This window comes from Corythoichthys intestinalis, chromosome 2, assembly GCF_030265065.1.
Source record: "Corythoichthys intestinalis isolate RoL2023-P3 chromosome 2, ASM3026506v1, whole genome shotgun sequence".
Classification (NCBI taxonomy): domain Eukaryota; kingdom Metazoa; phylum Chordata; class Actinopteri; order Syngnathiformes; family Syngnathidae; genus Corythoichthys; species Corythoichthys intestinalis.
The window spans coordinates 65,723,274-65,750,334 of record NC_080396.1 but is presented as its reverse complement, the minus strand read 5'-3'; the positions used below and the strand labels follow the sequence as shown (position 1 = coordinate 65,750,334).

Below are 27,061 nucleotides of genomic sequence, written 5' to 3'. Positions count from 1 at the left end.
ACACGCGTTTTCTTCGTAAATACCTTAATCCGTTCCAACACACCCAAAATTCAGACATAAATCTTTTATAATGCATAAAAATGCATCACAAAATGCAACAAATACATGTTAAAATTAGATTATTGCACAATAAACATAAAATCAGAGTTATGCATAATGTAAATTTTTTTTTTTTTTTAATTTAGAGTGAACAATAAATGTTGTACACTCATGCAAAGCTGTTCGAACACGAGGGGTGAATGAAGAGGGCGCTGGGATACACACACACACACACACACACACACACACACACACACACACACACACACACACACACACACAGTCGAGGTCCCTCTTAGTCAATTGTATGCCAGGAATGCTAGGCAACAGCCAACGGCAGAGCAGCTACAATGGTATAAAAACGTATCTGAACCATTTGGAATTCATCACATTTCTGCATAAAATCACCATCAAATGTATCTGATCTTTGTCAAAGTCACACAGATGTAAAAACAGTGTCTTCTTCAACTAAAACCACCCAAACATTTGTAGGTTTTCTTATGTCAATGAGTATATTATGCAAACAATGACAGCAGGGGCAAAAATAAGTAAGCCCCATTAGCAGCAATACCTTCAACCAGACGCTTCCTGTAGCTGCAGATCAGTCTAGCACATCGATCAGGACTAATCTTGGCCCATTCTTCTCGACAAAACTGCTGTCGTGCTTGTAGTGTTTTTTTTTTTGTGTGATTTTGACAAAGATCAGATCACATTTGATGGTAATTTTATGCAGAAATTCTAAAAGGTTCAGATACTTTTCGTACACTGGATAAGTATGTTATGTTCAGTAAACTCTGGGAGCTGCGAGCAACATTTTCCCATTGTGGCGTGTCTTAATCTGAAAATTCTGTATGTAGAGATGTTCGTAGGTAGAGGCACCGCTGCAGCTGGAAAGTTAACCATTGTTAGTGTTAAAAAAAAAAAAAAAAAAAAAAGATTTCTGGGGCAGATTGAATCGAAATGTTGTATTCTCTTGCATAACGTGGATTCAGCTCAAGACAGATACAAGGTCATCTGAGGACTGCGATTTATTGAAGTACTATTTTTCAGAACTATGTGTGTGTCTCTGTGCGTGTCTGTCTGTCTGCCTGTGTCTGGGTTTCCACATGAAAGCACACTCACTCCTACTTCCAAAGGGGGTTAATTTGCCATGCGCTTTAAATTTTTCAGTCGATGGGCCATTTTGACTGTCAACTAGCCAAGAGTGCATTTTCACTACCACAATAACATACTCACGGCCAGAAGGTGAGTTATTATCTCTACCTCTCTTATCTGACTGTGGCCAACAGGCAGGTTACACTGTGTCCAAACCATCGAAGTCTGTCCTTTCCATCTTTGTCTCTAAAAACATCTCACCCTGGCTGTTGCTCTGAAGAAACAATATTTGATCCTATCCAACACGGTCACTGCTTGTGACCAACATTTTAATTTCCACAACCTCCAGCTCGGCTCTAGTCCGGACATCCTGGGTGGCCTCAGCACTATTTTATCAACTTTGGCCTTCATTCTACAGCTGAAACCTTCTTCTAACCGTTGCGCTCCTTCACTTCCTTACCACACTCATTGTTGCTTTGGGCTGTTGACCCAAAGTACAGTATTTAATATGTTCTACACCTTGGCTACAGTATTTCTTCTTTCTGTGGCCTCATTCTTCCAACTCCACTCCTCTCATTTACAGTATGTACAAATATTGTTTTACTTGGCTAATCTTGACGCCTCTCCTTTCCTTCGCTGTTCCTCCACCTGCTCCCTGTTTTAACTGCAGATCACATTGTCTTCTGTGAACATCATGGTCCATTTGGATTCCAGTCTAGCTTTATCTGTCAAACTATCAGTGTTGTTTTGGTCAACAATGACAATAACGAAAATATTTCATTGATGATTTTTTTTTTTTTGTGACGATGAAGGGATAAAACGTGACACTGGAGACTCGAACATAAAGTGGGGCAAATAAATATTAAGTCAACCACTAATTGTGCAAGTTCTCCCACTTGAAAATATTAGAGAGGCCTGTAATTGTCAACATGGGTAAACCTCAACCATGAGAGACAGAATGTGGAGAAAAAAAACAGAAAATCACATTGTTTGATTTTTATAGAATTTATTTGCAAATCATGGTGGAAAATAAGTATTTGGTCAATACCAAAAGTTCATCTCAATACTTTGTTATGTACCCTTTGATGGCAATTGCAACAGAGACCAAACGTTTTCTGTAACTCTTCACAAGCTTTTCACACACTGTTCCTGGTATTTTGGCCCATTCCTCCATGCTGATCTCCTCTAGAGCAGTGATGTTCTGGGGCTGTCGTTGGGCAACACGGACTTTCAACTCCCTCTGCAGATTTTCTATGGGGTTGAGACCTGGAGACTGGCTAGGCCACTCCAGGACCTTGCAATGCTTCTTACGAAGCCACTCCTTTGTTGCCCTGGCTGTGTGTTTGGGATCACTGTCATGTGGAAAGACCCAGCCACGTCTCATCTTCAATGCCCTTGCTGATGAAAGGAGATTTTCACTCAAAATCTCTCGATACATGGCCCCATTCATTCTTTCCTTTACACCGATCAGTCGTCCTGGTCCCTTTGCAGAAAAACAGCCCCAAAGCATGATGTTTCCAACCCCATGGTTCACATTGTGTATGGTGTTATTTGGATGCAATTCAGTATTCTTTCTCCTCCAAACACAAGAACCTGTGTTTCTACCAAAAAGTTGTATTTTGGTTTTGTCTGACCATAACACATTCTCCCAGTCCTCTTCTGGATCATCCAAATGCTCTCTAGCGAACCGCAGACGGGCCTGGACGTGTACTTTCTTCACCAGGGGGGCACGTCTGGCAGTGCAGGATTTGAGTCCCTGGCGGCGCATTGTGTTACTGATAGTAGCCTTTGTTACTGTGGTCCCAGCTCTCTGTAGGTCATTCACTAGATCCCCCGTGTGGTTCTGGGATTTTTGCTCACCGTTTTTGTTATCATTTTGACGCCACGGGGTGAGATCTTGCATGGAGCCCCAGATCGAGGGAGATTATCAGTGGTCTTGTACGTCTTCCATTTTCTAATAACACACATATCCACAGTTGATTTCTTTACACCATGCGTTTTACTTATTGCAGATTCAGTCTTCCCAGCCTGGCCATAGTGGAGTTTGGAGTGTGACTGACTGAGGTTGTGGTGAGGTGTCTTTTATACCAATAATGAGTTAAAATAGGTGCCATTAATACAGGTAATGAGTGGAGCCTCGTTAGACCTCGTTAGAAGAAGTTAGACCTCTTTGATAGCCAGAAATCTTGCATGTTAGGTGACCAAATACTTATTTTTCACTCTAATTTGGAAATAAATTCTTTAAAAATCAAACAATGTGATTTTCAGTTTTTTTCCCCACATTGTCTCTCATGGTTGAGGTTTACCCATGTTGACAATTACAGGCCTCTCTAATATTTTCAAGTTGGAGAACCTGCACAATTGGTGGTTGACTAAATATTTATTTGCCCCCACTCTAACAAAACAAATGCCAGTTAATGAGACGACTACGAGACGAAAATATTATATCGTTTGTCATATGTTCACAATGTATATGGTGGACGTCAGCTTGCATCGTGGCAGTGTTTTGGTCGTGTCACTCATGTGAGATGTGCTGTGCCTCTCCCTCCTCCGGGAATTTAGGATCCATCTCAAGCTATGCTAAGCTCCCTCTTCCTTGTTTGGAAACACGGTAAGATTTATTTTCTTATCTTGGCAGGAGAGAATATTCAGTGTTGCTTTTAGCCTTTAAAGGTCTGTGCTAAGTGATCATCAGACGCTAAATGTAATCTTAGTGTTAGCGTAGCATTAGCATTAGCTTCAGAATGGCGAGCATCTGACCAGTCTAAAGAAAGGCCACTTGGCTTTTCTGGTCAGTAAGTCTAGAGGATGTTAAACGCTCGGATTTTTAAAAATTTATTTACATACAGTTCATCGCTTCTAGGTAGGTTTAATTGAAATTAATGTACTGCTTTCCCTGCTGAGTGTGTATTATCACCACAAAGTTGCCGTTGTCCTTGTGAACGTTACAATATTTGTTCGTCTGTCTATATGCATTCGTAATTGTTGGAAACCTTTATTTATTTTTGGACTAAAACTTTGAATTTTACAGATGAAAATATTTTGAGAAACTGTCGACTAAAACGAGACCAAATTTAAATGAGATTTCATCGACCAAAATTAGACGAAAACATTTTGAAATGACTAAAATATGACAAAGACTAAAAAGTATTTTCTTACAAAAGACTAAGGCTAACATAAACATTAACAGGGCTGCTTAAAACAACTCTGCTATTTATCATGACTGCAAACAGGAAGGGGTTTAGAGCTAATCCTTGAACTTGGATGAACGCTCATATTTGTTTGACAAGTTTTATGCCGGATGCCCCTCCTGTCAAAACCCTTTGCATTTATCCCGGCTTGGGACAAGGCTAAACATACTGTATTACTGGAAAACGTGAGCATGGTGTATGTGTTTGGTTTGCCAAAATCTCCTATTTGTAGTTCTTGAATGGGCCTCAATATTTTAGCCGCGTTCCCTCCTCTAAGGGCTTGTGAATAGTGGGTGAACAATCCAACATGCCATGGTAATTTTACGTGATCAAAACGCGATTTAGCTAAGTGACGGCTGCTTAGATATGACCAAAGGCCAATCAAAGTAAGAGTGTTTACCATATCAATACTGAAAATGAGCAATCCAATCAGAGCAAAACTTATTTAGATGTACGAGCAGCTGAAAAAGACAAAATCTTTCCAATTCTTGTTGGTCATATTTGTTCATGCTTCCAGACAGTGTCATTGCACCACATCAACAAATAATGCATCGCACCATGGGTCCTCTAGTGGTCAAAGGCATATACCTATGCCATGTGATTCTTCAGACAATAAACTAAAAAAGTAAAAAAAATAAGTAATTTAAAAGACAGCTTTAATTTGCATCCATCTATAAGTTATTTTAAATATGGAGTTTTCAATTACATATTTTATTATTTTCTCTTTAGCAACTTTAAACTGGAAGTATTATAATTACTATTGATTTAAAGGTTCTAAGAAATGGTGATGTTATTTTCAGAGATGGGTAGATTAGCCAAAACGTTTACTCAACTAAAAGCATTACTTCAGGATAGTATTACTCCAGTAAGAGTAAAACTAGTCATCCAAATTGATTTTTTTTCTTTAAACAATGCATTTTTTAAACCTGTCCTGCTCAGCTGTTTGACACGGAGAATTGAATTCTAAGTGTTCGGTTGGTCTGAACAGTTTTAATGCTTCACATTGAGAGTACGACATACTCCCATTGTGATCATTCAACATACCTAATTTATTTAGACAAAGCAGCGAACAGGAAGGGGTTATCGGAGAACAGAAAAAAAGAAACAAGAAAGAAAGAAAAGAAAAGCAACAACAGGAAATACATTGAACGCCCACACTAACTATTAATATGTTGGTGCTATCGTCAGCTAGATGTATTTCCGGTTGACACCATGTGGGGGGGCCTGTTGACCAGGGAAAGAAGGGGAGTGAGGTGGGGGAGACTATAAGCTAAGTGATTGGGAAAGGTAGAGTGTACACAAATCAGCACTGTGATCTAGAACCCAGTAATTGTGTGAATCCCTAGTGAGTGTGTAAGCCCGTTGGCAACCGACCCTACGCCGCCCCATCGCTAATCCCGGCACCGGGACCCCACACCCGAGCGTGCCCAAACACAACCAGCTGCACGCGAGCCCAACCAAACACGCAACAGCCAAGCAGGTGAGCGGGAACGCCGCGCAGGCACCAACCCTGGGCCACAGCCCCCCACCCAGCCAGCCTGGGGAGGGAGGGCCATCGTCACCCCCCCGGGCCACCCTGGATCCCATCAACCGGCCTTTAGGGATGGGAAGAAGGGACGCACCACCAACCTCACAAAACTGAAACTGGTAGAACTGTTGTTGGCATCACTGGAGAAAAAAAGGAAAATCTAATATGTACAATAAAAAATGAAAAATGTAACAACTAGTGTAGACCAAAGTAGTGGAGAAAGAGTAGCGTTTTTTCTTCACAAATCTACTCAAGTAAAACTAAAATGTATGGCTTGGTAAAACTACTTTTAGAAGTTCTTTTTTTTTTTAATTATTATTAAAGTAACAAGTAAATGTAACGGCGTAAATGTAACACGTTACTTACCAACCTCTGGTAATTTTACATGAAGAAAACAAATTTGGCATTTAAATCTCGCTGTCTTTTACCATTTCATAGCTACTCCGTCCGCAACATTGCATCAGGGAGCACTGACTTTTTTTCCAGTAAATCTGGTTGTGACGTCCCAATCATCATTGATGATCATGCCTAGCTAGTGCTGCTCTAGTTGGTACATGTTGACGGAATAACAAAACGGTCATACAGCAACAAAGAATAGAAAGCCTTCGGATAACATGCTCGTAGACTGCAAAAACCGGCAGCTCATTCTGGTTGTGACATTAATTTCGGTTTGGAGAATTTTTAGTAGTGGTGCAATGGCAGCTGAGAATGCAAGACTAATTCCGATCTACTTTTATTGTTAAGCATTTTCTATCACTTATTTTGATGAATTGTGTCAAAAATGTGATCTGCTATCATTTTAAAGTCACTTGCCATCATACTGCTGCAGCACCTCCTTGTGTTGGGGAGGGAAAAAAGTGTTTTGGTAGCTTCTTTTTTTAAAACATTTTATTTAAACAATGGTGTATTTAGCTTTGGTGATTAAATACATACAGTATGTAGAAAACGTTTTCTTTGTTGTTGTTAATAACATGGTCACCACCTGACACCTTGCTTGCTACCAAGTCACGTTGGCGCTATTGGAACGGAAAAGTTAACTGTTGACAGACGAGGCGTTAACATGGTGCAGAAACAAGTTAGTGATTTTTTTCCTTACAAAAACAGCTAAATTTTCTAAAATTTAATTCAAGGTAAAAGATATAGATGATTATGGCAGTTTATAATCGTGCCCAGCGTGGAAAAGTTAGCTGCAGATTTAGACCATGGAGAACTTCAAATAGTTTGCATCGTAGCCATATTATTGTTTGTTGTTGCTGATTTGATTTGATTTGTGAAAAGAGCGTGATAAAACCAATGCTTATTGGACCTTTTAGTTTTCAAATGTGTTTGTGTGTCATTGCACCGTCTAGCTGTGGGGATTTGCATTATAGTACACGGGCGCTTTTAATTCCAATACAAAAAACTCCAACACAAACTGTAGGTGAAATAGAATGCTGTCTTTGTAGTAGCCTAGTACGTAAACTATCCAGCATGCGTGTGTACTGCGATTGTGCATGCCTTGGATCGAAAAAAAGCGCGAGCATGACAAATTTGCACAGAAACGGCTGTTTTTGAATAGGGGAAAAACAAAATAAAATCCTCAGCACCCCCTTCTCTGAGTGACTTCCAGCGCCCCTGTATTTCACGGAACCTTTAAATTCAGTCACTTCCGTAAAGTACACAGATACTAGTCCCTATTACAGTTTCTTTGCAAATATTGTTTTTTTTGGGGGGGGGGGGATTTCCTAGCTTCTTTAGTAATAAAATCAATATTTAATTATTTTTTGGGGGACTTTGTTGTAGTATCAAGGTGGTGGGCACCATCTGACTTTTTCACCTTCCTGGTTCCAGTCTGGATATCACAATCAGAGCATTTACATCTCAAATGTAGTCCTAAAGTCTAACTTTGTCCTATTTTTACTATGTGGTGGAGATGTCCGATCAAATGATACTTAAAAAGTATCACAGGCAAATAAATATTCATGAAAACTGCAGATAGATTTAAAAAAAAAAAAAAAAAAAAAAAAAAAAAGACTCATAAATCCTACCCTGGAACAAAAATGCCGCAAAAAAATAAAGCCCGAGCAACACAATGGCGATCAAAAATGATGATACAGTGCATGTGAGATGATGCCAACTTGGCAGCTGCAGCATCAAGACCGAATGAACTTTTTTTTTTTTTTTTTTTTTTTTTAATCCCAAAGTGAAGCTCGTCATCAGCAAAGAGAAGGTGCATCCCATTCCATTATGTCCCCTCCATGCATAAAAGAGCCAGAAACATCAATCTGCCCACCTCCCAAAGTAAAAGGCCAAGAAGAATGAGCACTCACACATAAGCGTGGTAGATGAACGCCCATCCCCGCGGTCTTTCCAGCGCATTGTAGAGGAAATTCTGCAGTTTGCGGTAGCTGGCGTTCTTTTTTGGGTGTCTGGCTCTCCCACCGGGGGAGATGCTGCCTCTGGGTCTGCATAAGATGCTGCCGGCCCGCTTAGGGCTGCTCTCCGCGCCCGCAATGAGCAGCGCCCCGTCCCGACTGGATTCGGGAGCGCCGGGCTCCAGACCCACGAAGCCGACTTTGTGCTTCCTCTCGCCGGCTGGAGTCGGGTAAACGCCGCCGTTGAGGGATTTCTGCACCATCCTAAGACCGGGCTGACTCTTGCGAGGAGTGGTCCGTGGCGTCGGAATGCATCGCCCTGGCTGAGTGGAGGGAATGTGGGGAGTGAGGGGTGTGTGCGCTGCGGCCAATGCGGTCGCTGTGGGAGAGCCAAATGGAATATCTACCGCACCTCACCGAGCTGCAGTTTGACTTTCACCTCATCTTCTTCCACTTCCGGCTGCCTGCCTGGCACTTGGAAAAATAGCAGGCAAAGTGTGTTTTTGCCAGCTCATCAATTAGCTGCTGCTTAAGTGATCAATGTTTCCTTTTAGAGGAATGAATGTGTCTCCTTTCTCCCAGTTTGAGACAAATTTGAAACAACGCATAACGGTGCGATGCTGAGGCCGAAAGAAAAATGACTTCAGGATTTAAGCGATTATTCAACGCAATGGTCAGTGCATATAGGAAGTGCACACATCCATTTAACATCTTTAACGCTTTCATGCACAAATTATATGTTATACTTTTTTTTCTCTGAAATGTTTTTATTACATCCAGTCATAAGCGGATTTTAAGGGGGCAGGCCCCCTGGTGGCCGAAAAGTGTCATTGCATGTAATTGACTTTCATATATATATATATATATATATATATATACTGTATATACTGTATATACTGTATATACTGTATATAAATGTAAACGTTGTAAAGCAATAAAACTGCAACAAAAATGAATGAAATGAACAAAAAAACATTTTAATAATGGGTCAAAATTATTTTTCGAGCACCTTAAACGGTAATTTGCTTATATATATATATATATATATATATATATATATATATATATATATATATATATATATATATATATATATATATATATATACTGTATATGGCGGAAAACACAGACAAGACTGAAAAAGCAGCCTCTGCTCTTGCACTCCTCTTTAAAAGAAACTGCTGCACTTTAAGCCAAAACAACTGTTGTGTTTGATAGAACAATATGTCTATATGCTGCCATAGCAGATTCATGGCACATGAAGCTCCAGAACTATTTTTAATATGTCCGTTTTACCCTGGAAACCCCCATTTACAGATGTCACGCAACCGCTTTTGTTTCAACCAAGCCATAAAAAGAATTCATAATATTTGATTTTCAAAATGTCTGTCATTTTAAAGCTTAGAATCATTAATTGATGTCTAAAATTTTGTTTAAAAAAAAAAAAAAAACGACTTTAAAAAATTATTCACTCGCATATTTCAAACTTTTAAACAAATTACGTCACAATGAAAAAAATGGTGTCTTTAAAAAAGTCCTGGATATCTACCTCATAACTATCGCTTATTTGTATTTTTTTTTTGTTTTTTTGTTACTGTCACAGTTTCTCCGATATGTTGGATGATAAATAATGGATCTACACAAAGAAAAATTGAAAAAAAACCTTTAAGAGGGTAAATATATGAAAAACAAAATCTCGACCACTTTTGGTATATTACCATGTTCCACCCATAAAATCCCCCCAAAATCCAGCTGTGGCCATTCACAGCTGTGTCTTGCCATGCTACATGGAGTTTTTGAATCGAAACAAGGTAAGTACATGATAATATCTCGTTAAAGTCATGGCGTCTGTAATTCTGCTCTCGCGTGATCTCACCTCCAGATAGGGTTTTGCTGTTTAAAAAAAACAAAATTAAATGCCCTCCTGTTCAAATTTTTTCCCCCAGAAAATTGAGATTTTAAGCTTTCCAATGATGTATTACACATGCATATAGGACAATTTTTTAATTTGGACAAATTGGGGGTCTCAGAGCGGAACCTCAAGTCACCTGAGTGTTATATATACATATATATGTATATATATTTTGGGGATTGAATAATTTAGACACAAATGTCCTAATCATGATACGGCCCAAACACAAAAAGGATTGCTTCAATCAAAGAAAACTTTCAATGGAATATTGTGTTCAAATGCAAATTTTTCAATCTCAAATATTTTTTCGCATTCAAAACTTTTTTCTATGATTGAAATTTTTCTTTTTTTGATTGATGTGATTTTTCTTTTTGAAAGTCTATATATATATATATATATATATTTTTTTTTTTTTTGAAGCAACTTATTTTTTGATTGATTAACAAAGACAAAAAATTTCCTAGCCAAATGTGGCCCAAACACAAATCAACATTACTTCAATCAAAAAGTTTCTTCAGTCAACAAAACTTGACTTCAATGGAAAAAAAAATAAAAATTAATCAAAGAAAAAAAGCTTTCACATGCATTTTTTGAGATTTTTGAGTTTCAAATTTATTTTTGCATTCAACCACATTTTTTTTTTTTGATTGAAGCGACTTTTTTTGGGGTTGAAAATATATATTTTGATTGAAGCAACTTTTTTTTTTTTTTTATTGAAGCAACTTTTGATTGAATAATAGAGACACAAATCTACCTCCATATGGCTCCGCCCAGGGGATATACCATTTTTTGACTGGGGTAACTACATTGACAGAACACCGGCGGGCGTACCAAATTCAATAGATGACAAAAAAACGCTCATTGTCAACTTATTATTATAAATATTCCTGTAAGTTAATTTTATTGCTAACACTGCGTTTCGGGGTCATCAACATCTTGTGCCCCCCCTGCCCCAAAAGTCAAACTGGCCTATGATCCATAGACAAAGGTGGGTAATAATGCGTTACATGTACTCCGTTATATTTACTTGAGTAACATTTTGAGAAAAATTTACTTCTAAGAGTAGTTTTACCAAGCCATACCTTTTACATTTACTTGAGTAGATTTGTGATGAAAAAAACGCCACTCTTACTCCGCTACTTTGGGCTACACAAGAGTAGTTACATTTTACCTCTTTATTCTACTTTTTTTTTTTTTTGCCAGTGATGCCAAAAGTAGTTTTAATTTCACCAATAAGACGTCTTAAACAATAATCACATGACTCCATTTCACCAATTAGACGCGAGTTTGCCATTCTATGATCACACCAGCATGTTCAATCATGTGGCGTCTTTAAAGCGCCGTAAAAAATCAAGTATTTGACATAGATCGCTGTCCTCAACATGACTCGAAAGCGTGGATTTAAACCTCTCACCTTGTTTTTATTTGAAACAGATTGACCTAGGAAAACCGGAGATGTGATCCTTTTAATTTCATAATAATAACTATGAAGGAACCATTCACTATTCAAACTGGGAACTATTTTCTCCACTAGAGGGCACGCATGCTCTTTGGACGAATAATGTTTCATTCCTTTGTTTTTTTTCCCCCCTCTCTCGCCAGGATTCTTTTTTTTTTTTTAATTTGGCTTAATGTGGTTAAAATATTCACTATAACTTAGTAAAATAAAATATAAATGATGAAAATCAGTTGTTATATCAAATACTTTGCGGACACTACAATCATGTGTGAATATATACTCAGTATAATCTCACTACTTGTTCCACATAGTGCAGTATGTACCGCTGTGATCACAACAATCAGAATTGCAGCAGCATTGTCGCCAAAATGACAAAGAAAAAAAATTTAGTAATTTCAAAGCCTCAAGGCAATTAAGGCTATCCAGTGATGGGATCTAATACATACAAAGCCATCAAGTACAATATTACAAAGGAATAATGAAACAAATTGTTTAATCTTATTGTACTGTAACTGTACATGAGTGGGTGGTTTGTCATTTTTCTGACCCAACAAAGAGGCAATTAAGGCTGTTAAACAGAAAAAAGAAATACTAATTATAATATCGTAATAATATTCTGGCAATATTTGATCAATGATGGACTATTTTAAAAATACACATCATAATGATAGAAGAAAATTTGTTCAGAGATTAAAGTGCATTCGATCATTACATATTTTATATAAACATAGAATAACATTGTATAGAAATATTCACCAGATTTAGCTATCCACACTTCACACAAGAACTTTCATACTTGGAACATTTTATTTACTACCTTGTTAAGATTGCATTTACAGTGATAATTTGAAAAACAATGATCCTTTGTACAGTTATTTTCAAGCAAAATAAATTGCAAATATCATATATATACAGTAAGAAACATTAGAATAATGTAAATACAACGTGTCAATGACATGCTTAATTTTTCAACATGCTGCACTAATTAGCAAATTGAAACCAATAATGGATATGGATGAACTGATGTTGCAATTAAGGGCTTGCAAGTTGCTTGCATCGCGACCCAACTGCATTTGGTTTGCGCCCTCCTTTTATTTGAATAAATAGTCTGTGTGGAAGAATCCATCAGTCGAATGAATGCAGCATGCCAAGACTGCTGAAATGTAATTTTAAACATTTATGTTATCATAGCCATAACAACACTGATTGGTGAGGTTACACTTGTCAGAGACAATGTCCATTAAAAACAAAAAAATTATGTTTTAGACATAAAAAATTGCCAATTGAACATATGGCATTACTCATCTGCTTTAAGACATGCTAACATTTGCGCTGGTCATTATTACAGCTTGCTAGTACAAAGAAATGTTATAATCCCTTTGTGCCACCTAAAAACTTTACAGTACTTCTGTGGTAACACTGTCACATGCCCTTATTGAGTCTATTTTATTACCTACAGTCTTATGACCATTTAAAAAGTTAAAAACAACAACGACTCAGTATCAGAAGGTAATCCTTCAGGTAGTACATTTCAATGAATATATTAATAATTTACCAATGGTTAAATATCCCTAACTGCTTATTGTTTTGTTTGTCTGGATTCTGGGGAATGTCCCTCTATTATAATCCCTGAATATGAATGTTAGACCTCCTGTCAAAATCCCATATAAATAGGTCACAAGAAACAAGCAGTGATGGCAGATCATTGGTCCTTGAAATACTGTTCAATATGCCAGTTGGAATGCTAGTAGATTCTCTCAAAACCTGCTATGATACACATAAGGGATTTAAAAACAATAACAACGCTCCTTTCGGACACAATAAATAACTATCCTTCATATAGTGCCGCGATACAGTACTCACACAAAACCTACAGTAATTGCACGGTAACCACATGCACTGGGTTGATCCCTACTTTCCATCCTTCTGCCATGAACGTCTGCTACTACCCAGCCAGCAATCATACATACTGTTCAGTCGGGCTTCAAACATTAAACCCAATCGAACACCAACTTTATTATAGCAGAGAAAGCCTTCTGGAGTTGCAGTCTGAGGCAAAAATAGACAACCTTCTGGATCTGGATGGTAGCTACAGCTAGTTTGGTTGACCCAGGTACTGTGAGATCTGTGTAGACAGACAACTCAAGCAGATATGGGGCCTCTTGCCAATAGAACTCTCCAGGATAAGGTTTGGAAATCCAGGTTGCATTGGTCTTGAACGGTGAAACCAGATACCATCAATATCTTCAGTCAAGTTAAGATTTATGTTGGAATCCTATGAGAACAATGCACTGTCAGAAAAGAGGTTCTTTCCATAAGTTGTGTCCTTTTGGCAGAAAAGTGGCAAGGCATGTTTTCATTTCTTGCCGGCATCGTCCACAAGTGCGGCTTCTCTCAGAGTTCTTTCGTATTCTTAGAGTTCTCCATCTGAGGGCGGCAAACATAGCTTGAAGAGTCTGTTGAAAGGACAAAGCATAGAATGAGGGAACTCTGTCCGAACAAAGTCATAAATTGAGGAATAGTTTTAAACATTACCTTGGTGCTGAAGGTGGCATCTGGTCCATCACCTTGAGATTTTTAGCAGAGAGCTCAACTCTTGCCCCCTGTTGGCAGGCAGAGAAAATATCACATTTAATTAACTAAATACCGTATTTACTTATTGTACACTACTTTGCTGATGCAAATGAATCAAACGTAGGGAAAATTATAACTACAAGCCTCTCGTGTCTCTTAAAAAACCATAGCAATCTGTGATACATGTTGATATGAGTATAGAGTTGATCGACAAAGTTGTCAAAACATCAAAATTGCTTTGTATTTTGTGTTGCTTTAAGTGAAATGTAACCAATTATATTATAAATGTATCAATTGAAAGGGCTTTAGTCTAATTTAATCATGGCAGACTTCGGAATATCGGCATATATCCTATCTTTGTCCAAACACTCAATATCCTGTCATATTGTCATGAAATTGGTGGTTTACAACCCCAGTGGCACCCAACAGGGAGAAATTCAAAGTAGTTGAAGCCTTTTACACTTGAACACAGTATGTGCTGAGGTAGTTAGCAGAAGTAGGTGTATACATTCGACAACCACAACTACAGTAAATTCAAGTTGGACATAAAATATCTAATAAAAGACATGACTTTTCGACATGTGAATAGCAAGTAAACATAACAGTCTACACAACAGACGTTAATTCTTCTAAGTTATGCCACCCATGACGTGTAACTATATGCCTTAAAGTGCCTGTGACACAAAAAAGTATGTTTATTTCATAATACACGCTGTATTTTATGCTCCTCAATGAAATGGACCACTTGGATGTGTGAAGAAGCGATCGATATATTCATTCAATGTTTTGAATCCCGCGCTACGAAAACGACCGACTTCCCGCTTCGGTCTTGCATTGAGGAAGAGGGCGCTGTGACGTCTACAGGAAAAGGAGTCCTCTTCACTATACAGCCGTACTGTTGTATGAGAAGGACTAAGGATTCAGCTGATTTTGCGGATTAATTCGTTTATTTTTCGCATCATGCAAGCCAAACGGCTGTAGGAAAATCTTGCTATACGAGGGGGAGGTGTGTGAGCCTTTTTGAGGTTTCAAAAGGTTCCCATTCACCGGTGGATATTGGCCAAAACAAGCCCTATTACTGTGGGACCGTGGGACTTACGAGGAAGTGAGTAAACAATGTGTTTTGTATTATGTCAAATACTGGGATCATTTTAATATGTATGTGGCTTGCATTTTGTGGCTGACATGCTCCTTGTCCCCTCGGCCGACGACCGGCGGCTTGTCACACATTCCCCCGCCGGGAGAGCACTATACTCGGCTTATTGCCCTCTTCAAGTGCCTGGTGTTCTGTCAAATTTTCTAACCGATCAGAAATTGCACCTTTGTGTTAAAAATAGCCGTGAATACAGCGATTACAAAGTAAACACTACAAACTTTCTTTTAATAAAGGAGTACTTACGTTTGATCATGGATGGGCATGTAAAAAGCTCTCCTCATACACATATTGTAATGTTAGCTGCGTAACAACTGCAGCCGCCCTCCTATGAGTCTCTCGCTGTTCGTTCTGAATAATTCCCCCTCAATGGGCTGAATAGTAAAACTGATGAGCCCATTCTCCCGCCAACGTCATCCACCTGTTGGGGACGCTAGAGCCCTATAATGGTAGGCGTGGCTAAACGGCAGATTAAAAGACTAATTTCTCATCATCTGCGCTTTGCTAAATTGTTGTATATAGTCAAATCGTCTCAACATATGATTCTAATTCACATAAAAATGCTATTTAAGACTCTTTTTCTCCTGTCGTACGGACTTTAATACTAGTGTTGCAACGTTAATCGATTAATTTGAGTAATTCGATTTAAAAAAAAAAAAAAGCTTCAAATCAAATTTTGGTGCTTCGAAGATTCTTTTAATTAGAGTGGCGTTGTCATGGTTAGTTTTGAATGTATTTTTGCGTTCAGTTGTATTGATTCTGATAGATGCACTGTTCTCTAGTAGCAACAGTGAATATGACATCACTCATCTAACATGGCTGGATCCAGCTGCTCCCTGTTAGGACCAACATGAGGTTGTAAGCTTTTGTTTGAGCTAATATGATTGTTTATGCATTCGTCATTTATTTTAGAGGTATATTTAGCAGTTAGCGTTTTATAGCATTTAGGCCAGTGGACTTTTGCTATGCAAGTTAGCCAATTGTTCTTTTGTTGTACTTTGATCCTCATTTATTAATTTTTTAAAACAATTTGAGGCTAAGCTCATGTAGTTTTATTTATTTTCAAATGCAATTATTGCTCCTCGAAATTAAAGTGCAATTTTGCATAGTTTGAAAAAAACACTCGTGACCTTTATTTTGGATTCACATTTAATGCTTTTTTGAAAGTGCAATCTTAGCATGCTTTTGTTTTACATCTCCTAAAATTTATTCTGCAACACATTAAATGTTCCTAATCCGATTACTCAATTATTCGAACTAAATAATTGATAGATTAATCGATTACTTAGATAATCGATAGCTGCAGCCCTACTCAATACGTGATTATTTTACGATTACAATCCATGACCAATTGCCAACATATGACCAACATATATTTACCTGCTTGCGCATTATGTCCATAGTCTGCATGATGCATCGGGGCATGAGGCCGTGGTTCCTTGCGAGGATCATTGCCTGTTCCAGTGTCACACTTAGGGTACTTCTGCAAATATGTCAAGGTTTACGTGTAAATTATGAGTGTCTCCTCAAATGCCTCGCGGTGACAAAGCATGATGTCGCTGGTGTGCGTTTGCAAGGCTAACCTCTGCATGCCTGTAGCGCACATAGTGATGTGGCAGGCTCCAAGGCGGTTGCACAACTCGGAGGACACACACAGCACGCTGACACCAGAAGGATGGCCGTGGGCATTGGGCCGCACGTTCACGTATGACTGCATGAGTCGACAAAGGTCTTCCAACGTGTTGAGCGGTCGTAGTAGCTGTAAGTAGGAGATAAGGTCAACGCCTGGCAACCATGCTGTACTATCCTAATTTAGGAGATAAGGTCAATGCCTGGCAGGCATGCTGTACTATCCTAATTAAGTGTCAGCATGTCAGTATTTTATGAAAAAAATGACAGTTGTTGTTGTCACTGATTAAATACATGAAAAGTGGTGGTACTAGCTCTCTCAACAGATGGTTGACAACGGCAAGCCCAAGATTTAATTGTTAACTAGTCCCGCAGCAGAGAATAACTAGAAAAATAATTTCTTTCTTACATTATAAAACCTTTGAATAACCTTTACCAGTCTTACCATTTGCTCAACTGAATGTAAAATAAAATAAGTTGATGATAATTAATTAAAACCCCCTCAAGATATTATACTTTTTTTGAAAGATTGATTGAAACACAATTTGTGCCATACAGTGCTGCTCGAAAGTTTGTGAACCCCACAGCGATGGTCAGATTTTTTGTAAAAAAAACTAAAATAACCTTATTAAATGTTAAGTTATACCCAAATCCACAATACTGACATTCCAAATAATGGACTGAAACTAAAGAAATAGTTATATTGTCATTCTTTATTTAACAAAAGTGGTTGATTTAAGAAAAACTCAGATATCATGTGTGCAAAAGTATGTGAACCCCTTCAGTTAATAGGATATTGCGCCTCCTTTTGCAGAGATTACCTCAACCAAACGGTTTCTGTAGTGACTAATCAGCCTCTCACATCTACTTTGGGGGATTTTTGCCCATTCTTCCTTGCAGAACGCAGTCAGTTGAGAGAGGTTTGATGGGCGTCTGGCATGAACTGCTCGCTTCAGGTCCCGCCACAGCATTTCAATGGGATTTAGGTCAGGACTTTGACTGGGCCAGTCCAGAACACGAATCTTCTTCTTTTTCAGCCATTCCTTGGTTGTATTGCTGGAATGCTTTGGATCATTATCATGTTGCATGATCCACCTTCTGCCAAGCTTTAACTTCAAAACAGATGGCGTCAGGTTATGTTCTAGGATTTGACAATATTCCTCAGAATTCATGATTCCCTGGACTATGTGGAGTTCTCCAGGTCCTGAGGATGAAAAGCAAGCCCAGATCTTGACATTCCCACCTCCATGCTTCACTGTTGGGAGAAGGTTCTTTTGGTGGTATGCAGTGTTGACTTTTCGCCAGACATGGCGGTTTTGGTTGTGACCAAACAGTTCAATTTTGCACCTACATCAGTTGATGAAAACTCTTTTTAATTTAGTCTCGACAACACAACTGTTAAAAAAACAAAAAAAAAAACTACTGAATTGATTGATTAGGAAATCAGGTTGAAATAATAGAAAATTCCAAAATGTTGAGGGGGTTCACAAACTTTTGAGCAGCACTGTATGTGGACAAAAGTACTCAGACATACTCTACCTCCGAATCAATTAATGAATCAGCTAATGGTTCACACTTAAATTCCATCAGAACTCTAGAACCACATGCTACAAGCTAGCTTTAGAATGTTTGAATACGATAATTGAAGATCATACATTTTAATGTCAGTGTGGGGTTCTAAAATCTAAATACTGCTGAGGTATTGATGGAGGTGATAGAGAATGCTAAAGTGTCGATGTTAGTTAGAGTTAATGGAGGGTTCTCAACACGCTAATGGGATTCCAGTAAGGGAACAGGTCAGCATTCCATCTTACTTTTGCAATGCTCGGTCGAAGATCTCTAACTTCAAGGCCCAGTATCTGTGCTTGCATTTATATATTCAGTCACAACATTGCATACAACCGGGTTTAGATGGCACAAATAGCACAAAAAGTAATACTGGAAAAGAGTAATAGCAAAGTAAAGGCAAAATACAGAATAGTAATAACTGAATATTTACCTGATCAATCTTCATAGCTGTAGTGTTTGAGTCTGTGGGGAGATTTGACTTCTCCAAATAGAAGGCCCTGTTGCAACAACAAATATCATTGTACGTATATTTTGGGTTTTTAAGTTTGAAAACATAGATATTCATGCTAATGAATTGGTATTATTGACAAATGTTAACAGATCAGTCAACCTAACTTAAAAGATGAAAAATGCAAACTCACAGGTTCACCTAGTAATAAGGAGTTTGGGGGGAGAAAACAACCTCTGTATTTTGCTAAAAAAAATTGCCTGTTCACCGTTTTTGTGCTTATGCCTATCTAACAGAACTACATTTATTTATCAAGCGTTGTCATGCATTAAAATGATCAGAAAGTTCTGACTCCTGTCTAGAAAAGTGCACTGAAACATCAGTCAACCAACACTGACACACTCAAGGGACACCTTCAGCTACAGTATCTGAAAAGTTTTTGTTTCAATATTATATACTGAATATTCATGGTTCAGGGCCCCCAAATTGATCAGTTTGCAATATTCTTTTAATTAAAAAAAATATATACATATATACAGTATATGTTGGGAATATTTTCAAGATTACAGTTTTTCTTTTCATTTTTCTTTTTCATAATCAACTAATGGAAAAGGCTTATTGCTCCTTTGTTACAGTTTATTGGATAAATCGGAAGGTTTGATTTTTGTTTTTTTCTTCAATGCATTTCAAAGGGCTGTCAATTCACTGATTTGCTGGGCCACTGACTGTACTAGCTATAACAATTAACCAGTACTGTTTTGTTTCAACAATAACGATAACGAAAATATTTGTTATAAATATACTGTATGTTTTTTTTCATGACATCACGATGATGAGCTAAAAACGTGGCTTGGCGAGTCTAGAATATAACTAGACAAATGGCAGTTTCCGTATGACGAGACGGCAATGACACAAAAGTGCGATATTGTATCTGTCACATCTTAACAATGCATGACATTTTCACATTGTATGTGGAGTATGTGAGCTTGCATCATAGCAGTGTTTGGGTCGTGTCACTCATGTGACATGTGCTGCGCCTCGCCCTTACTCTACTCACCGGAGTTTAGGTTGCATCTAGAGCTAGGTTGCGCTCCATCTTGCTTCTTTGGAAACACGGTAAGATTTGATGATTCAGACCTCTAACGTAATTCAGAACTGTGAGGTAGACCAATAGGGATGAGGTCTACCACAAAATATCAGGCTTTTCAGAACTGATCATTGTCAAATCGTCACAAACTAATACTAGATTACCATGTCTGTCAACTATGTGTTTTGTTTTTGTTTGAGTGGAATGCTTTGATGCCAGATCTCGTACTATACAGCAATGACAAATGCTACGTTAGAGGGAGCCAAAAAGAAACAATAAAACGAAAGTATATTTGAATTACAGTAAGTACATTGACTGCATATACTATAATAAGTACCTGAGTTTGCGGTAGTAGACCTTGACCTTCTCCAAGGAGACAGCATTGGTGCGCTGCTGGAACTCTTCCATGGGGATGTACTCTTGCTGGGACAACCCCTCTGGCCGCTCCAGTGCTGCAAAACCAAGCAGGGAAGAGAGATAGGCAGAATTCATTTTATCTGTGCAGCCTGCAGCATGTGACAGAGAAGGAGACAATCTCGGGTTCCCAGTCAAACCGCCCTCCACACATGCACACAGAAAAAGCAAACAAATTGCCCTTTTTGGATTCATGACTTCATTACACACCACATTGGACATGTGGATTGAATAAAAAAAAAAAAAAAAAAAAACTTTTTTTTTTTTTTTTTTGGTAAAAAGGCTTGAATATGGTTTCAGTATGTTTTTTTGTTGTTGTTTTTTTTAACATAAATCCACGTGTCAATCAAAATTCTTAAACAAATGTGTAATTCACAGTGAATAATTATATCATCTTAATACATTACATTATGTAATAGTTTTACAGCCTTTATCCATACCAATTATCGTATTGAATTATCATTTATTGTTAAATTGTCTTTTAGTTATTTAAATCTACTTCTTATACAAATACAACTGAATTGAATTGAATTGAATTGAAGAAGTTAAATCAGAATTGGTCGCAATCGGCAGCATTTACCGCTAGAGGGCGTTGGATATTCTCCCATTTACGCATAGCTGTCTGCAGCCTGCAGCACCACTCCAACAATCAAACACATGAACTTGTTTGTTGAATAAACGTTCCAATTGGCAATTGTCTGTCGAAAAACAACTACTTTCTGGACCTCAACTCCATGATGCATGAGGCGAGGCTTTTCACATTGTGCTGACCTGAAACTAACGGAGAAGAAAACACTTTTGAAGTGACAAGAGAAAGTAAAGGTGGATGTTTAAATCGCTTCAGACAGACATAAAAAACACTTAAATGTGTCATGAGAGCAGCTAAGTGTCTAAGTAATGTTTGAAGCCAGAGTTAAAAAAATGTTACAGCTTGTGTTTCAATTGACACTTCCCAACAACCACTGTCAAATACTGATTCCAGCATACCTCTAGTGAACAGAACGGTGTGGAGTTTGAGGTTGCCACCATTTTGTAGCCGACTGGGCAGCTCGCTGAAGTGCCAGCTATCCAGGTAGAGTGTCACCTTCAAGGCCTGTCGGCTGCCCTCCACCTGGTAGCACACGGGTGAGTCTGCAACACACAGACAGACAGATACTATATAGATATCTGAGGCTTGACAGTGAAATATTGTAATTTCTATGGAATTTAAGGAGTGAATAACAACAGTCGTTCTATGATGTTAGAAACTGGTAAACATTAGTTGTATTCTTTTATTTTAAACGATAGCACTTTCTTAGAATACCATCTTATAAATTGTGTTAGTTGCACTGCCATGTAATAATCTTACCAATCTCCACGAATCATAAGAGCGTCTCGTAATTTTATTACAGTGCACATGGCAAAACATATCTTTTGGGATCTTTGAGAGCACTAATGGGATTTTTGCAACTGTGGTCACTCAGATAAATGAAATGATAACATTTATCGAGTCAACTATAAGGTCAGCATGTTTCCTTGGAAAGCATCATGCTCAAAGTGTGCAAAATTAGCCGAGACTACGAGGTGAAATCTTACTTCAAAATGCTACCTATTCAGTAGCCCTGTGCTGTCTGATCAGTAATATGGCATTTGCACATATCAGCAGGGCAACAAGTAAAACAACATGGATATGTTTTTTGCATCATAATAAAAATACATTTTATTTCTAGGCACCTTTCAGGACACTCAAGAAACAAATGAGGAAAAAAATAAGTTAAAATACAAACATACAGACAAAACCCATGAGAACATGAAATTACAAAGAAAGAATAACGAAATTATTATTTTAGGATTTCAATCCAGATTTTATTCAAGCCGAATCATCATTTTATTTGGGTTTTAATTCTAAATTTTTTAACGGGATCTAACAAATGGCCTTTCTTCGTATTCTTTCGCATTAGAACAAGGTAAACAGTCATGTCAAAGTGACCATATGCACCCATAAAGGAACTTGATTTCAATTCAGTTGAACCATACAGCTGCTCGTCACCAGCAGTCTAGTTTGACTGACTGAATACGTCTTTGTAGCTTACTTGCAACTAGACATTCATCCTCCAGTTGCCTGAAGAACACTGTGACTTTGTCCAAGTCTGACAGAGCCGCCTTGGTGTCTTCGAGCATGGTCCGCTCTTCTTTCTGCAGGGAGGGAGAAGAAGGCAGATGAGAAGATGCACCAGCACCAGCAGGACAGTTTTAATACAATACATGCACAAAAGTATTCAAACTCTGAATCCATTCCAATCAGGTGTCCCAATCTCTTACTACTGTACTTATGTATGGAATTATAAATATAACCCAAGTTCATAATTGTAGACTGAGAGCACCCATAAAACATAAAAATTAGCTCCACAATGTAAAGTTTCTAAGAGTAAATGTTTAATAGAAAATCCATCCTATCCTCTGTTGCTAGCAGAAAAGCTAACATATTCACTACAATACATTATAATTCCATTAATTTGTTCCACAGCCCCAAAACCTACACTAAATCCTTAATAAATACAGCTGGTACTATTACAAATGTCAATAACACATAGCAAAACAAATTATAAATAAAAACTGGAAAATAAAAATTCCTGTAATAATGTAACGTATCGGGTTCTAATGTGGCGGACGTGTTTCGCGTGCTGTACCTGAATGCACCGCATCGCTGACATGACAGCGGGACGGAGCGGAGCGGTTGAGAGTCTATTTTCACTTTTAATGTTTTGTTTAGTACACTGTCAACTGCAGCGGACAGTGGGCGTGTTGTGTTGGACAAGTTCTGAAATGAATGATAAAAACCAGACGAAGCTGGAAATTTCTTTGGCGATGTTACCACAATAATTGTCACCTTAACTTATAAACACTGGTGAACGGAGGTCGGAGGAGGACCGTGGAGATCGTAGACATTCTACGGCTGTATTGTTTAGTCAGTTCATGGATGCACACCCCACGCTCATATTTTTCTATCATTTGCATCTTCATTTCAATGGTAAGCGCCACCTTTTTCCTTGTTTCACCACCTGTACAACCTTTTTGAAACCCGTCTCTCTATAATATACTATATATATGGCGGAAAACATAGAGAAGGCTGAAAAAGCAGTTTTTGCTCTTGCAACCCTCTTTAAAATAAACTGCTGTACTTTAAGCCAAAAGAACTGTTGGGTTTGATAGAAAAATATGTCTTTATGCTGCCATAGCAGATTCATGGCGCATTAAGTCCCCAAACTAATTTTAATTTGTCCGTTTTACCCTGGAAATCCCTGTTTACAGACGTCGCGCAACCGCTTTTGTTTCAACCTAGCCATAAAAAGAAGGTAAGTAATTGTATTTATTATTTGAAATGTCTGTCATTTTTAGCTTAGAATCATTAATTGATGTCTAATATTTAATTAAAAAAAAAAAAAAAAAAAACGACTTTGAAAAATTATTCACTAGCATATTTTAAACTTTTAAACAAATTACGTCACAATGAAAAAATGAGCGTCTGTAAAAAGGTCAAGAATATCTACCTCATAACTATTGCTTTTTATTGCTATTTTTTTCGTTACCGTCCCCAATATTTTAGATGATAAATAATCGATCCAAAGAAAAATAGAAAAAAAACATTTAAAGGGGTAAGTAAATGAAAAAGAAAATCTCAACCACTCCTTGATGTGTGCGATTTCTGCATCGCGACCCTTGTTATATTACCATGTTTCACCTATAAAATCCCTCCAAAATCAGGCTGTGGCCATTCACAGCTGTGTCTTGACACTCGGTGATACATGCTACATGGAGTTTTTGGATCGAAAAGAGGTAAGAATGCGATAAAATTTCGTTAATGTCATGGCGTCTTTAATTTTGCTCTCGTGAGCTCTCACCTCCAGTTAGGATTTTGCAGTTTAAAAAAAAAAAAAAAAAAATTCAATGCCATCCTGTTCAAAAATTTTCTACCCCCAGAAAATTGAGATTCTAAGCATTCCAATGATGTATCACACATGCATATAGGACAATTTTAAAATCTGGCCAAATTGGGGGTCTCAGAGTGGAACTTCAAGTCACCTGAGTGTTTTCTGCCATATATGTATAATGGCATAATTTACCCAGTGCCCACACTAGCGTTGCGATCGACTGGTAGGTAAATCGCGATCGACGTAATGAACACCCCTGACTTAAACTATTTGCATAAAGTGCTAATACACATTTGTTTGTCCATTTGTTAATTCATGTGAACATTAGTTGATTGTGTATACTCCAGAATAGGAGTCACCGAATGTTTTGAAGCTCAGAGCTTTTTTTTTTTAATTATTTCAAATGACTGCTCCTTAATTAATTATTATTCAAAATATTAGATATAAAACATATTTTTTAAATAATTAAGTAGCTTAATTATGAATATAATAATTAGTTATGATCAGTCATGAATTATATTCATCTCCATAAAGAAAAAGTTTGCGCTTGAAATTGCATGACGAAAAATGAGCAGGTTTGCAAGTTATCCTCACCACATGTGGCGCGAGCGTCGACTGCAAGTGCAGCAGCACACCGATGGCAGATATTTGCTCCAGCCATTTGCGACTAGTCTCTTTGCTGTCCTCCTGGTACTCGCCGGCGTTGTTGAAGCGGCATCTTAATGCAGCCAACAGCTGCTCGGCCAGCGTGCACACAGCAGCCGTAGCTGCCTGGCAAAAGATGACATCTCGTCGAAGTTGAAGAGAGGTGTCTAGCGAAACAGACAGAAATCCGAGTTTGAAAGAGGCATTCCGGCACCTCAGGAGGAGCCCATCCATCCATTTTAGGAACCACTTGCTAAATAATATTCATTTTATTGGCTGCCATTGATGCTGACAGATGTCTAATCCATTTTTACTAGGAGTGCAGTTTGCAGTTAACAAAGCGTTTTTAGTACTCATAAATGACATAGGGGGAAAATATGAGGAATTCTCACACAGTTCTGGATTCTTACTTTTACAATCATAATGAGAACAATGAAATGTTGCACTACCTGTGCATTTAAGTAGAGCCAGGAGAAGTTGGTTCTTTCCATCTGAAAAAGTGGGCAGAAAACAAATAATTATGAGTATGTACTAGAGGTGCCACAATACAACGATCGGAATCAATACAGCCATCGGATAAAGCAATAGTCTGATCAAATTTATTGAAACATTGTCACTTTGTCAGATGTTATTTGGTCTCAGGGTGAAGAAAAATTAGGATTGTCGTGCAGCCTGCTGCAGTCACATGATACCTACATTATCAAACTATGCGCTTTAAAACAAAACATTACTTGCTGCCTACTTGTGACTAGGTCGTGAGCTGGTAAAGTTCTGGTTAATATCCATGTCAGCAGAACCGTAAAATTGTGTTAACACATTGCGCCGTATACCTGTACATTACCAGACTTCATCGTATGTCTGAAAGGGGCTTTTCAAGTGTTGCCATAACAAATGTAATCAAACGGCACCCACTGATTGAAAGAAACCAGTTCCGTATTAATTGAAATAACGACTTTATAGTTTGTATAAGCGATTGGTACTGAAAGCGCCCTAAATTAATCTCAATAAAAATATGATGGTTGCCAAGGAAAACCTATAGAGTAACAGTGTGGTATGTATTTTGCTGGGGATAGTCAATGAACCTCATGAGGCAAATTGTGTCACATGCCAGCCATGTTTTCAAACTTAAAAGCATACGGGTTGTAAAGTTTATTTCTATGTGGTCATATTGCTGCGGCCGCGAGGGCGGGACTGACCGCTAGTTTACTGTTATACTGTGTGTGTTTGTATTCGTATGTGCGTGCATTAGTATTTAACACACCATCCACAAATCTTTGCAGGCTCTCCACCAGAGTTTTAATCGAGTTGGGAAGGTTCCAAGGGTCCTCCTGGATGTTCTTGTGGATGACGTAACGACAACGAACTGTCCAGTCTTCCGTCTGGCGAAACTCTATACACACAATACGCGGAATATGTGAGCGTGTCTGTTGGGCTGGGGACACTATTAAAAACATACAGGCATTCACACGGTTACATCTACAAACACACATAAGCTAAGCTAATATGAACCTGGTTGGCTGTGGTCAGAGTAAAAGTGCTTGGTTTCCTCACAGGCCTTGGTCATGACACTTCCTTTGAGGAGGCAGTTGATGGAGTCAACCTGAGTGCAACACAAAAAAACTTAAAAATAAACACATACTCACAAAGGAATGCAAACAAATCTCAGAATCAGAATTAACTCTCTGAACAGCTTTTTTGTTGGGTAAAACTCCCTCGTCCCTAAAAAGCAAATGCAACAAAGAGTCAAACAGATAGCTCCTTTCGTGCATCAGTATACCATTGATGTAAAGTACCCAATGGAAAATGCGACAAGTAAAAAAGTATGATAGATGTTTAGGTAGCATCCACAATTATTCACATAAAAAGTTGTTCATGCATTTGAGTAATTAATACAGTGGTACCAGCACTTACGTACGTCTCTACATACAGAATTTTCAGTTTAAGACACGCCTCAATGGGAAAATATTGCCTCTTGTTACGAAAGAAATATTAGGATATGAAAAGGCAAAAATACAGTATGGCTGGTACTCGCAGCTCCCAGTGTTTATTATTA

General features: G+C 38.1%; 2 protein-coding genes across 11 annotated transcripts in view; both read right to left on the bottom strand.

Annotated features, from left to right (window-relative positions):
• Window positions 1-8,547, bottom strand: part of kcnq2a (potassium voltage-gated channel, KQT-like subfamily, member 2a) — a 71,733-nt gene extending 63,186 nt beyond the window's left edge. For all 9 annotated transcript variants that reach the window (XR_009062504.1, XM_057829640.1, XM_057829642.1 and 6 more), the window contains exon 1: window positions 8,163-8,547. Coding sequence is in view for 8 of the 9 variants with exons in the window: in XM_057829640.1 (XP_057685623.1) it covers window positions 8,163-8,470 (308 nt within the window). In the remaining variant the exon portion in view is untranslated. The remainder of the gene's footprint in view (window positions 1-8,162) is intronic.
• A 4,475-nt stretch (window positions 8,548-13,022) lies between these two features.
• prex1 (phosphatidylinositol-3,4,5-trisphosphate-dependent Rac exchange factor 1) overlaps window positions 13,023-27,061 on the bottom strand; it is a 181,534-nt gene continuing 167,495 nt past the window's right edge. The window contains exons 29-41 of one of the 2 annotated variants that reach the window (XM_057856132.1): window positions 26,518-26,608; window positions 26,270-26,398; window positions 25,458-25,499; window positions 24,958-25,175; window positions 22,525-22,627; window positions 21,440-21,583; window positions 20,376-20,490; window positions 18,934-19,000; window positions 18,749-18,793; window positions 16,889-17,064; window positions 16,686-16,788; window positions 14,114-14,181; window positions 13,023-14,034 (exon numbers count right to left, since the gene is read on the bottom strand). In XM_057856132.1, coding sequence (XP_057712115.1) covers window positions 13,992-14,034; window positions 14,114-14,181; window positions 16,686-16,788; window positions 16,889-17,064; window positions 18,749-18,793; window positions 18,934-19,000; window positions 20,376-20,490; window positions 21,440-21,583; window positions 22,525-22,627; window positions 24,958-25,175; window positions 25,458-25,499; window positions 26,270-26,398; window positions 26,518-26,608 — 1,344 coding nt within the window. In that variant the 3' untranslated portion in view covers window positions 13,023-13,991. The remainder of the gene's footprint in view (window positions 14,035-14,113; window positions 14,182-16,685; window positions 16,789-16,888; window positions 17,065-18,748; window positions 18,794-18,933; window positions 19,001-20,375; window positions 20,491-21,439; window positions 21,584-22,524; window positions 22,628-24,957; window positions 25,176-25,457; window positions 25,500-26,269; window positions 26,399-26,517; window positions 26,609-27,061) is intronic. The other variant, XM_057856142.1, reaches the window with a different exon arrangement.